The 11,345-nt window shown below is 56.4% G+C and overlaps 2 protein-coding genes across 3 annotated transcripts in view; both read right to left on the bottom strand.

Annotated features, from left to right (window-relative positions):
* The window catches only part of RORC (RAR related orphan receptor C), a 23,379-nt gene extending 22,158 nt beyond the window's left edge, over positions 1-1,221 (bottom strand). The window contains exon 1 of one of the 2 annotated variants that reach the window (XM_028485459.2): positions 1,100-1,221. In XM_028485459.2, coding sequence (XP_028341260.1) covers positions 1,100-1,163 — 64 coding nt within the window. In that variant the 5' untranslated portion in view covers positions 1,164-1,221. The remainder of the gene's footprint in view (positions 1-1,099) is intronic. The other variant, XM_007117270.4, reaches the window with a different exon arrangement.
* A 5,402-nt stretch (positions 1,222-6,623) lies between these two features.
* On the bottom strand, positions 6,624-7,832 carry C2CD4D (C2 calcium dependent domain containing 4D). Its single transcript, XM_024116018.1, has one exon. The coding sequence runs from the start codon at positions 7,656-7,658 to the stop codon at positions 6,624-6,626; it is 1,035 nt and encodes a 344-aa protein (XP_023971786.1). The 5' UTR covers positions 7,659-7,832.
* Positions 7,833-11,345: the final 3,513 nt, after the last annotated feature.

The raw sequence follows: 11,345 nt of genomic DNA, 5'->3' as shown, positions 1-11,345 counted from the left end.
CCCGCCACCCCTTCCGTCCAACCCCGCCCCCCCCCCCCCCCCCCGCACACACACACACACACACACTGTCTCTCTGCCCAGGAGATGCTCCTTACAAGCAGGCTTCCTCTACTGGACTGGTCGGGGGGCGGGCGAGTGGACTTGGAAGGCCTGGGTTCTGCTGGGGGTGGGGTGGGGGGGAGGACTGCCCAGAGAGGGAGTGGCTCCATCCGGCCCCTCCCGCCTCCCCACCCATCCTGCCTGGCTCCACCCAGCTTCCTCCCAGACGTGGCACCGTCTCTTTGGCCTCCAGCCTTGCGCCTCAGAGCAGGCCTGGGGTAGGGGTGGTCCCCGTGCTTGCCCCGGCGGTGGAGTTCTTCCTACACCAGGTGGCCCTGCAGCTTTTCCCCTCAGCGCTCACACCTGAGCGAGCACGTGGCCCTGGGATCCTGCCGAGAGAGTCTCTGAGACCATCTGCGGGCCCAAGGACCGCCTGAGGCTCCGTCCCCCGCTGCCCCTGGCTGAGTGCCCCACATTTTCTGCAGAAATGAGACCCCAACCCCCCAGGCCAGTGGGGAGGAATGTGCTGGGCCGGTGGGCAAGGGCGGTGGACAGGGTTCTATTGCTTTCTCCCCTACCCTTTGTCATCCCTAAAGGCAGGGCGGCTTCCTCCGCTGCTGAATGAACAGAAGGAGGTGGAGTGGTCAGCCTCCCACTGCTGCCTGGGGTCCCAGCCAGATGAGCAGTGTCTGCCTTTTCTCCCAGGGGGCGCTCACACTTGGGACATGGACCCTTCCTCCCTCCACCTTCCCTGACTCTGCTCCCCTCTCCTCCCCCATCCCACCCGTCTCTTCCTTCTTCAGCTCTCCCCTTCTGTCCCCTCCCTGTGCTTCCTGTCTCCCCCTTCCTATTTCTCCTCCTCTGCCAGGTCCCCAGCCCCTCCTCCCATTTCTCCTTCAGTCTCTATCGAGACCTGTCCCTTCTCACTGGCCTGCCTTCCCCTGCGACTCATCTTTCTCTCCTTCTCTCTTTTCTTGCCCCTCCTCCCTCCTCACAACCCGACCAGTCTCTTGCCATCTCTCCCTCTCCTCTGAACCTCCTGGCAGCCCCTTCCACCTGCCTGCAGGGCCGTAGGGCCTCTTACCCTGCGAGGCTCGGTGGTGTCTCTGTGGGGCCCTGTCCATGGGGCAACTCCCTTGGTGCCGTCCTTGCTGCCCTGGCTGCCCAGGAGGGCAGGGAGCAGGGCCCAGGGGAGGGAAGAGGGAGGAGGGAGGGAGCACCTGGCCCAGCATCAGGCAGGGGAAAGGAGTGGCTGGCAGAGCATCCTGGCATCAGGAGGGACAAGGGGAGAGATGGGAGGAACAGAGTTTGGAGCCTTGAGGAGAAACAGGATAGGTGACGGGAAGGGGGCTAACGTTTACTGATCACCTTCTGTGGTGCTGGGCCCTTTGCCGGTCACTTTATGTAAATCCGTGATTCTCTCCAATCCTCCCAGCATCCACCATGAGGCCGGCATAGTTGCTCCAGATAACTATGTGATGCTTATAAGCTAAGTGATGCTCAAAGATAGTCATGAGTTGCCCAAGGGCTTGCACAAGGACAGTAAGTGGCTGAGCTGTGATTTGAACCCAGGTCTTTGTGACTTTAGAATCATGTGCTTTCTACTTGACCAAGACAGGTGACAGGAACAGGGGAAGTGGGGAGGGGAGAGATGAAGACGGGATGGCTTATTCAGGGGATGGTGCCTCTTCTACAGGATGAGGTCAGACTCATCTCCATGGTTCTTGGGTTCCTTGAGGCCTCTGCTTGCTTAGCCTCTGCCCTTTGCTGCCCTTCCCTAGAATTCCCTGGCTCCCTGATGCCTCCACATCCTCCTGGTCTGTTGGGGGCTGTGGGCAGGCCTGGAGGAGCATTCTGAGGCAGAGGAGCAATGGGACAGGACAGGAGAGGAGCCACGCTACACTGCACTAGTTGTGGGAGGGAGACCCTCCCAGACTGGGCAGACCCACGCTGAGGAAGGGCTCTGTGGAGAGCTCCAGGATACTGCTTCCGCGGGACCCGGATGCCACTAATCTCCTGCACAGCCTCGGCCCAGAGTTTGATTAGCTGGGCCTGGCTCTCCTGCTTACCCAACAGGCCGGCTGGCCAGAGGCCAGGCTGCAGTGGGGAGGCTCCCTGGCACCTCCTCCTGCTCTCACTCCCAGCTGGTAAACAGCAGAGCAGGAGCCAGCCGCGCCTCAGCCTCGTGACTGTAGCCCACTCCCCCCAGAATGGTGCACGCGGCATCTGGCGTGGAGAGGGCAGGCAGCTGTCCCTTCCCTCACCTGCCCTCCCATCTCACCATCCTGCACTCGTGCCCCACCCTGGAACCTCACGCTCCGCTACCATCAACACCTCTGTTTCTGGGTAGCTCCCAGAGACTCCGGAGGGCTGCAGCTTACGTACGGGACAAAGGTTAGAATTAGAAAAGGACTTTCCAGCTCCTAGGATGGTTGACAAGGGTGCAAGGAGTGAGGAAGATTGGAGTGGAAACTTTGGGGACCTTCCTGTACCGAGAGTCTGAGGGCGTGTGTCTGTTCCTCTGAGACTCTGATTATCCCCGTGTCCTTTTGGTAAATGCATGGCCCACGCGTCTGTGTATACTTCTCTGCACAGAACAGGATGTTGGTCTGTTTTGGGGCTCAGCCCCTTGGGCAAGCTTGGAGTAAGAAGCAAAGCTCTCTAAAGCACCACCCAGGCCAGTGCCCAGCAGACAAATAGAGCCAGCAAGAGGCAGAGGGGCAGGGTGCAGGGGGTGCTGGGGCAGTGTTGCTCTGCTGTCCCCTTCCCTGCCCACGATTGGCTTTGCTTCCTCTCAGTATCCTCTCTCTGTGTCTCTCCCTGCCAACCTCTCCATGCCTATGGCTCTTCTGTTTTCTGTGCCTCGGTAGCTCATCCCTCTTTCTATTTTCTCCTCTTTAAGCCTCTCTTCCACTGTGACTCTGGGTCCCTCAGGATCCTTCTTGAGCTCCCAAGCATGGGCATGGAGTAGAGGCCGTGCAGAGCGCCTGGGGATGGGCACTTGGCCCTGGCATCGTGCCAGACAGCCCTGCCCACCCCAGATATGGTAGGTCTGGCTGCCTCTCTCAGACATGCCACTTCGTGCCACTGTGTAAGGTGGGGAGGAAGTGACTGGTGGTTGGGAAGACAGGGTCCTGGCCTCTAGGCCTAAGCTAGTCTCATGCTTCCCAGACATTCTCGTATCTCTACGCCTTCCTTACCCTAAGCATGGATGGCTGGTGTTCTTTCTCCCTGGGACAAGTAGGTACCCTGATCATCCTTTTGGGAAGTGCCCCCCTCAATGCCTACACTTCCTCCCTCCTGCTCTAATCACAGCTGCTTTTCTGGAGGAATCAGTCCTTTCAGAGCAGGGCAGTGGTTACTTCCTCCCCAAATACATTCTCACATTCTTATGCAAGGAAGAGGCTGATAGGGATCAGAGAATCAATTCACCCACCAAGTTCCCTTATCAGGGGAATCTGAACGCCAGGGGCAAGCAACCTGGGGGCGTGGAGGGTGGTGGTGGTGGCTTGGAACTGGGGAGCAGTTACCAACTTCTTCCCTTCCTTTCCACCCCCTAGACCACAGAAACCACTTAAAGCTCGTGCAAGCCTGCCCCTCCTGGGAGGGCCTGGGGTGTAAAGGTGGAAAGTTTGTGAGGCCTGGGCAGCCTGCATGCCACATGCCACCTCAGCTCCATCCTTCGAGGGCCACCGGCTCTGGGAGGCCTGATCCAGTGATTAGGAACACCTTCCTTTGTGTCCTTCCTAAGAGGTCCATGCCTGGGGAGACCTCAACCCACCGGAGGGACTCAGGGAGGGGGCACGGTCCCATCAGCCGTTAAAAAAAAGGACATCTCCGGCTCTATAAACATCTGTAGATCTCACAGTCACCACCCCTCCCCTTTCCTGTTACAAAGGCCACTGTGGGTGGAGGGACCAGTGGGAGTTTGACCTCAGCTCCTGGCCCTGAACTTTCCATGTGAACCTGCCTGTAGCACTCTATCTGTCAATTAACATTTGTGGTCATTTAGACTTGGACATAGCAAGGAGGGTTGAAAAGCAGGAGCTCTGATTTTTGGAGCCAAAAGACAGGTAAGAATGTAGCCTACTATTAGTCTGCAATTACCACATTGTTAAAAAGGGGACAGTAATATCTGTCCAGGCTTGTGTCTGTGAACATGCTTTGAGGCCAGAGCAGTCTGCACACAGGAGGGGTTCTTACGACCTTATTTGCCCCAGGGCATGCTTCTGTGGCTTTAGTTTAGCCTGGAAGTTCCTCCAGGGACATAGTGGTCCCCACGGCAGGGGGTGGGGGGGGGGGCGGGGAGGGTCACAGCTGTGGATACTGAGTGAACTGCTCCTGACTGGAGTGGACTTGAATTCTCACCTTGCGGGCCTCCTCTGAATGGCAGGTGAGGTAGGAGGTCTGGATGGAGCCACAGTCCTAAAACTTCCCTGCAGTCAGGGCTGATCCTCAGGCAAGTTTACTTAACCTCTCTGATCTATCTTCTCGGTAAAATGGTAACAGTACCTGCCTTACTGAGTGGTTGCAATGATTAACTGGCATAACAATAAGGTACAGGACCTACTGGTACAAAGTACTGTGGTTAAAAAGGGATGTTTCGGTCCCTCCCTCCCTCTTTCCATTCTTACAATCTTCCTTTCTTCTCTTTGTCTGACTCCCTTCCTAATCTCTCTCCTGCTTTGTTTTTCTCTAGAACATATTACCAGGTGACATTTCTACATTTTACTTATTCATTTTGTAAATTGTCCGATCCCTGTGTCTGTTTTGATCACTGCTGTATCCAATGCCCAGAACCTCCTGGCCTTCCCTAAGTATTTGTTGAAGGACTGCATGAGTGACGGATAAATGGCCTCTACTTCTCTTTCCAGCTACTTTCAAATGGGCATCAAATCCAGTTACTCACCAAAGGTTGTTAGGGGAGGACTGGGACCGAAGTAGGACAGTACTAGGGATAGAGCTGGATCTATGGGTGGACTTCACAGGCTGAAAAGATTGGAGAGCTATCATCCTGGGGAAGGAAGTGACCTGACTGGGAGGTGGCAGCTGGCGCTTAGGGATATTACAGTGAGGTGATTAAGAACCCAGATTCTAAGGCCAGACTCTCTGGGTTTGAATCCTAGTTCTACCCCTCACTGGATGAGTAAAACCCAAGGTCACATTGGATAAAAATATTAGCAATAGTACTTAACCCTCAATGGGGTTGTTGGCAAGTTGTTGGAACAATTCCTTGCATGGCCATTATCTTGGCGTAGCTGTTAGCACTTAATATTATTTGATCAATGCTACCACCTAGTGGACATCTGGAGCAAGATTTCCCTGGCCTGGGGGGTTGAGGGTGGGGTAGGGAGGGACCTAATCGGGGGAGGGAGAAGGAACCGAGGGGTGCTCTGAATGCAAGCGTGCGTGCCTGCGTGTGTGTGTGTGTGTGTGTGTGTGTGTGTGTGCGCGCGCGATGCTAGCATTACACATGCTGAGGTTTATCTAGATCCAGCAGGCTTGGCCCTGGTTAGGGCCACCAGGCAAAATGAGAAAGGGGGAGGGAGAAAGAAGTTGGGTTGGCACAGCGCCTCCCTTCCTCCCTCCCTCTCCCCCTCCCTTCTTTCCTCCTCCAAGCCTGGCCTGAGCCAAGAGGAACCAGCTCCAGGGAAGGTGGGGGAGAGAGAAGAAGGTCACTGCTGACGTCAGGGACATTCAGGTAGGAGGTAAACACAATGTGACCTACATTTATCCATTTTCCACATTCTGCACCTACTCACTGGGGGAGCCTTTTCTGGGCACCCCTGAGAACAGCTCTCACAGTCCAGTGGGACCCCCTCCTCCCCCAGGACCTCAGTCCCTGGGACATTCTATCTTGGTCTTTCATTACCCAAGCACTGTTCCAGCTCCTGGCTCCAGCTTTACCCCCAAGGGTGGCACAGGTGTGGAAGGGACAGGCAAGAGAGAGGACACCTAAAGGCATAGTGTGCTAGTCTTAACATCCACTGACTCACTCCCAAGACACGGAAATTTCATCTCTCTTCAGAACAGATGGGGGGAGTGTAGATGGGTGGGGTAGTGCTGCTTTGCCCTGTGCAGCCCCGAGGAATCCCCAGTGGAAGGTGGCTTATGCTGGTGTCAGTCACAGAGTTTTTTTCTGGAGTGACTCAGTGATTGGAGGGCGCCCTGAAGGGGTAGGGACCTTGTTGAACAGGGAACCTAGGACCTACTCAGGCCAGACCTACTGAACTAGTGTCAGGGTCTCTCAGGAATGGAGCCCAGGATTCTTTCTGCATGTTTATCAAGCTCATCCAGGATTTCTGATGTCTGGCTATTGTGATGCTCATTCAGGTTTGAGAACCACTGCTTAAGGTCTGCTCCAAATCAGACAACTGAATGACCTTCCTCCATCCCGTGCACGGCCAGGGCAGATGGAAGCGGGTAGGCTGCAGATCTGAGAGCGTAGGGTGCCAACAAGTGGGAGAGATACCGCTAGAGACAAACATATTTTATTAGCAAAAATAAATACATGCCGGGCAGATGGAAAGAATGAGGACTGCAGACCCGGTGGAGACCTCCTGAGGAAGAGACAGTCTCTCAGGCTACAGGCTGAGATGGGCAGGCGCCAGGGAGGCTCCGGGACCTAGCCCACCACGCAGGGGGGGCAGCAGGGCAATCAGGGGCGTCTCACACTCCCCCAGCAGCACGTCCCTGCGGAAGCCTGCTCCCCTGTCCAGCACCTTGGCCCTCAGACTGTGGGCGGCCAGGTCTGGCGGGCTGAGCCCGTCGAAGAAAAAGTCCTCATTGAAGATGGGGTTAGCGCTGCATTTGACCACGCGGCTCCGCCGGCCCCGCGCCCGCAGCCTCAGCACCAGGCAGCAGCCGCCGCCGCCGCTCCCGGGGCCGGCCCGCGACCCGGGCAGGCCCTCGGCGCTCACCAGGCGCAGCCGCAGCCGCCCGGGCCAGGCCTGATACTCGGCGGAGAGCCGCAGTTGCCCGCCCAGGGGCTCGAGGCGCAGCACGCTCTCCTTGGCCGGCCGCAGGTGGCTGCACAAGAAGTCGAGGTGGAAGAGCGGCGGCGTGGGCGGCCCCGCTCGGCGCGGCGCGTACGGGCTGGTGTCGGCCGAGCTCGCCTCCTCCGGGGACAGCGAGTGCGGCCTGGGCGGCCGCGGCGAGCCAAAGGGCGACGAGTCGGGCGACGGCGACGAGGCCGTGTCGCTGTCGGGGGCCCGGCAGAGGCGCAGGTCCGGGGAGGAGTCGTGCAGCCTGGACTGCGCGGGGGGCAGCCCCCCGGCGGGGGCGGGCGGCGGCGAGTGGAACAGGGACTCGCGCCGGCGCGTGTGCGGGCTCTCGGGCAGGAAGGCCCAGCCTTCGCGGCCCGCCAGGTGCGGCAGCGAACAGGCCGCGGGGAGGCCGCGCCCGCCCGCGTCGCGCCCGCTGAGGGGCCCGGCGCCGCCTGGGTCGGGGAGCCGAGGCGGGATGAAGAACTGCGGAATACGATCGGGGGTGAGGACGTTGGGGCAGGCGCAAGCCAGCGGGCACGGGGTGCGGCGCTTAGGAAACAGGCCGGAGGGCGCCCACAGGGCCGTGGGCTCCGCGGCCCCCACTCGGTAGCCAGCTTTCTCCAATAGCCACATGCGGTGGGGTGGGGGGCTGAAAGTCCGAGTTCCACGAGGCCGAGAGGGTCCAAACCCAGCGTCTCAGGTGGAGGCCTGGACAAGGAAAGAAGGAAAGCCCAAGGTGGGTGATGCTGCAAACGAACACCGGGTGGTCTGCCGCCGTGCCCTTCTTTACGGGCCCACGGGGTGCACAAGCCCCTGTTTGAGCGGGGTGGGGGGAGGATGGGGAGGGACAAAGGGCGGCAAAGTCTGGGGGTCCGGGGAGAAATAGAGGGAGCCCAGGGATAGACAGTCACATTTTCGGATCAGGCCTCGGACATCCGAGTGCACAGGCTCTCCCATTGCTCCCGCTGGTACTGAAGATGTACACCCACTTCAGAGTTAGAAGGCCTAACACACCCACTAGAAGCCTAGACTCCTATTAGGAGAATAGAGTAACACCCTCATTAACAAAAGGTCTGTAGCCGCAGACACCGACCCGGGTTTGGAACCCCCGCTCATACACACTCTCCCCCTGAAGAGACACCGCGGCCCTTGGAGGGTTCACCCCCTTCTCCCATGCCCATTCTAGAAGACTAAGGCTCTCCTCCAGTGTCCGATTTGGAGCCCCTTGGGACCACCCCCCTTTCCCCCGCACCCCATCCCCGCAGGTTGCACTCCCGGGCGGCACCGCAAGCTTCTGCAAGGCTGAGCCATCCTTCGGCCCTAGCCACACCTGCCTCCTCTTGCTTCTCCCTCGCCTTCCGGAGTCGTTCCAGGCCAGAAGCAGACTCGCTGCACACTTGGCTGCTGCTGCCCTGCGAGCACCTAGGGCCGGTTCGAGGAGATGCACCTCTCGGGAGCACAGAATCCCACCCCTCCTAAAGCCCTGACTGTTCCGCTCCCTGCGTCCCAGCCCTACCGCATCCCGAGTTCTGCCGCGCGGGCCCAGCCATTGGGCTGCCCCTCCCACTCTCCACTCCCTTTCTCCCTAGGAAACCAGTGAGCACAAAGGCAGCACTGATCCTCTGCCACCCCCGGAGCTGACTCCGGGAGGCCCCGCCGCCAGCGGGCGCTTACCGCACCCCCTCGCCGCACCTCAGGGAGCGCGCTGTTCCGACTTTCTGCCTGGGAGTTTGAGCCCACGGCAGCAGGCTCGGTCAGGCGCCCAGAGTGCAGGCCTCACCGGTGGGCCGCCTCTGGGTCCTGGCCTCTGGCTAGGCGGCGTTCAGAGCCCGGAGGGGAGCAGCTTCCTCTCCAGCTTGCTACCCCAGCTCAGTCCTGGGAGGAGCTGGCAGGGGCCTCCGTTGCCTACGTACGACCTCTTTTCCTGGATAAACACAGCTCTGTCTTTGCGGCCATCAGGCCGGCCTTCTTAACTCCTTCCTTCAGGTTGCTAGCAGCAAGCCAGCCCTGTGCCCTGGGGCCTTCTCTGCTGGGCCCCGGCTGCTTGGGAGTTGGGGAGGGCTGCAGTGAAAAGGGAGACAGCCATTAGTGGGCAGTGGCCTCCATCCCTTAATGCTACGCTGGCCCCACCCAGCCCTCCGAGGTGAAAGCCACAGCCACTGCGACACAAATGGTAACTTCTGCAAAGCCCTCCTTGCTGTAATCCTGCCTTGGCCCCCACTGTTCAGTTCTGGAGACATCCCAGTTGCTCCCAGACAGAGTGATTTGTAGTGACAGGTTCTCTCAGTTACACTGGACCAGGGAAAAGGGACCAAGCTCGAAATTTCTGGACATAGAGACACTGAGGACAGAGCTGTTTCCATCAGTGAGTCAAGGTCAGGCTGTGTCCACTTGCCCCCAATCCTTGTCAGAAGTGTGTTAAACTGTAAACATGGAGGATGTCTCCCCCTTCCTTCCCCTCCTTGAAGGCAGATCCTAGGAGACACAGGCCACCACTGACAAGATGAGACCATCAACTGTACTCCAGCCACACTCACTATCCTTCATTCACTCCTTAGGATGTTTGCATAAGCTATTTCCTCTTCTAGGACCACTTCCCCTTCACCCTTCAGATCTGGAGGCCCTCACTGACATGCTCCCATTGAAATTAGGGGGTTCTCTTGTCTACTTTCACAGCATCCCATACTTTTCCTTTATGGTACTGTTCACAGTTTGTTTTGTTTTGTTTCTGTGATTTATTTCTGTGATTATTTAATGTCCTCCTCCCTTAGCAGACTGTAAGCATCACAAAGACAGTGCTTAGAACAAGGCAGGTGCTCAAGCAGGATTGTTGAATGGATGAATGACATTAAGCAGAATTGTGTCTGAATTAGTTCATTTATCCCTTCATTGTGCTAGGTGCTGGGGAGACATAGAATGGGGAAGCAGACAGGCAATAACGACAGAAACAAGACAAATTGTGAAACTCAGGAAACAAGATGATTATTCTGACATCTGACACTTGAGGGTTTTGGGGGAGCAAATGTTTCTTTTATGGAGATCCCTGGTGGCACGCAGATCCTCCAATCCTGTGGCTGCTGACTCAGCTCACTCAGCCCTGGTGTCATTTCTGGGGAGGGTGGTCTGTGTGGAGTGCTGCAGCCAAGAACTCACAGCTGTGGCATCAGTCAGGTGGGTTGGGGATCTTAGCTCTGGGACTTACTAGCTGTGTGACCTCTGGCCTGTAACTTAATCTCTCTGGGGTTCACCTTTCCCATCTGAAAAATGGAGAGAAAATACCTAACTCTCAGAGCTGGCAGGAAGATTAAATAAGATCACACGTGCGCATCAGTTAGGCTGACTTCTGCTAAAAGTACGTGAAAAGAGAAACCCCACTTCAATCTGACTTGACAATAAGGACATTTTTGTCTTCTATGATAAGCAGTCCAGAGGAAGGGTAGGATTTAAGGAAGTTTGATTCTGTGGCTTCATTCATTCATCCATAGTTATTGACTACCTACTATGTGCCAGGCACTGTATACTGCACTCTGGGGATATAGCAGTGAGAAAACAGAGAAATCTTCTGGCTAGATGGAGTTTATACTTTAGTGGGGGAAGAAAGACCACAGACAAAAATAACTGAGTAAAAAATACAGTTTATTAGATGGAAATCACTGTTGGGGAGAAAATTAAATTAGGGGAGGATCATAGAGGGTGTCAGGAGAGCATGCAATTTTAAATAGTGTGGTCAAAGATGGCCACCTTGAGAATGTAACATTTCAATAGTGATATGAAGGAAGGAGGAAGGATATCTGAGGGAAAAGCATTCTAGGCAGAAGCAATGGAAATGCAAAGGCCCTGAGGCAGGAGTATGCCTGGAGTGTTCAAGGGGGCGAAGAGGCCAGTGTAGCTGGTACAGAAGGAGTGATGGGGAAGTGAGGTCAGAGAGAGCAGGGCCAGACTCTCTTGGGGCTTGTAGCATTTGTAACAATTTTAGCTTCTCCTTGTGGTGAGCTGAGGAGTGATATGACTTGACTTATGCATTAAAAGGGTTGCTCTGGTGGCTGCGTTGAGAATAGAATAAAAGGGGTAAGGCCATAAGTAGGGAACTCAGATAGGAGAATATTGAAATAATCTTGGCACAAGAGGATTGGGGCATGGATCTGTGTTGTGGTAGTCAGTTTCTGGATATATTCTGTAGATAGAGTCAGTAGGATTTCCTGATGGATCCATCCCCATTTAAGAGAAAGAATTATCCAAGGTTTTTGGCCTAAACAACTGGGAGAATGGAGTTGCCATTTACTGAGAGGGGGAAATATCAGGAGCTCAGTTTTAGATCTA

Source organism: Physeter macrocephalus, unplaced genomic scaffold, assembly GCF_002837175.3.
Source record: "Physeter macrocephalus isolate SW-GA unplaced genomic scaffold, ASM283717v5 random_405, whole genome shotgun sequence".
In the NCBI taxonomy this organism is placed as follows: domain Eukaryota; kingdom Metazoa; phylum Chordata; class Mammalia; order Artiodactyla; family Physeteridae; genus Physeter; species Physeter macrocephalus.
This window is presented reverse-complemented; position numbering and strand designations above follow the sequence as displayed.

Bases quoted from the DNA above. Each gene is read 5' to 3' on its own strand.
- C2CD4D (XM_024116018.1), bottom strand. From the start codon at position 7,658: ATGTGGCTATTGGAGAAAGCTGGCTACCGAGTGGGGGCCGCGGAGCCC.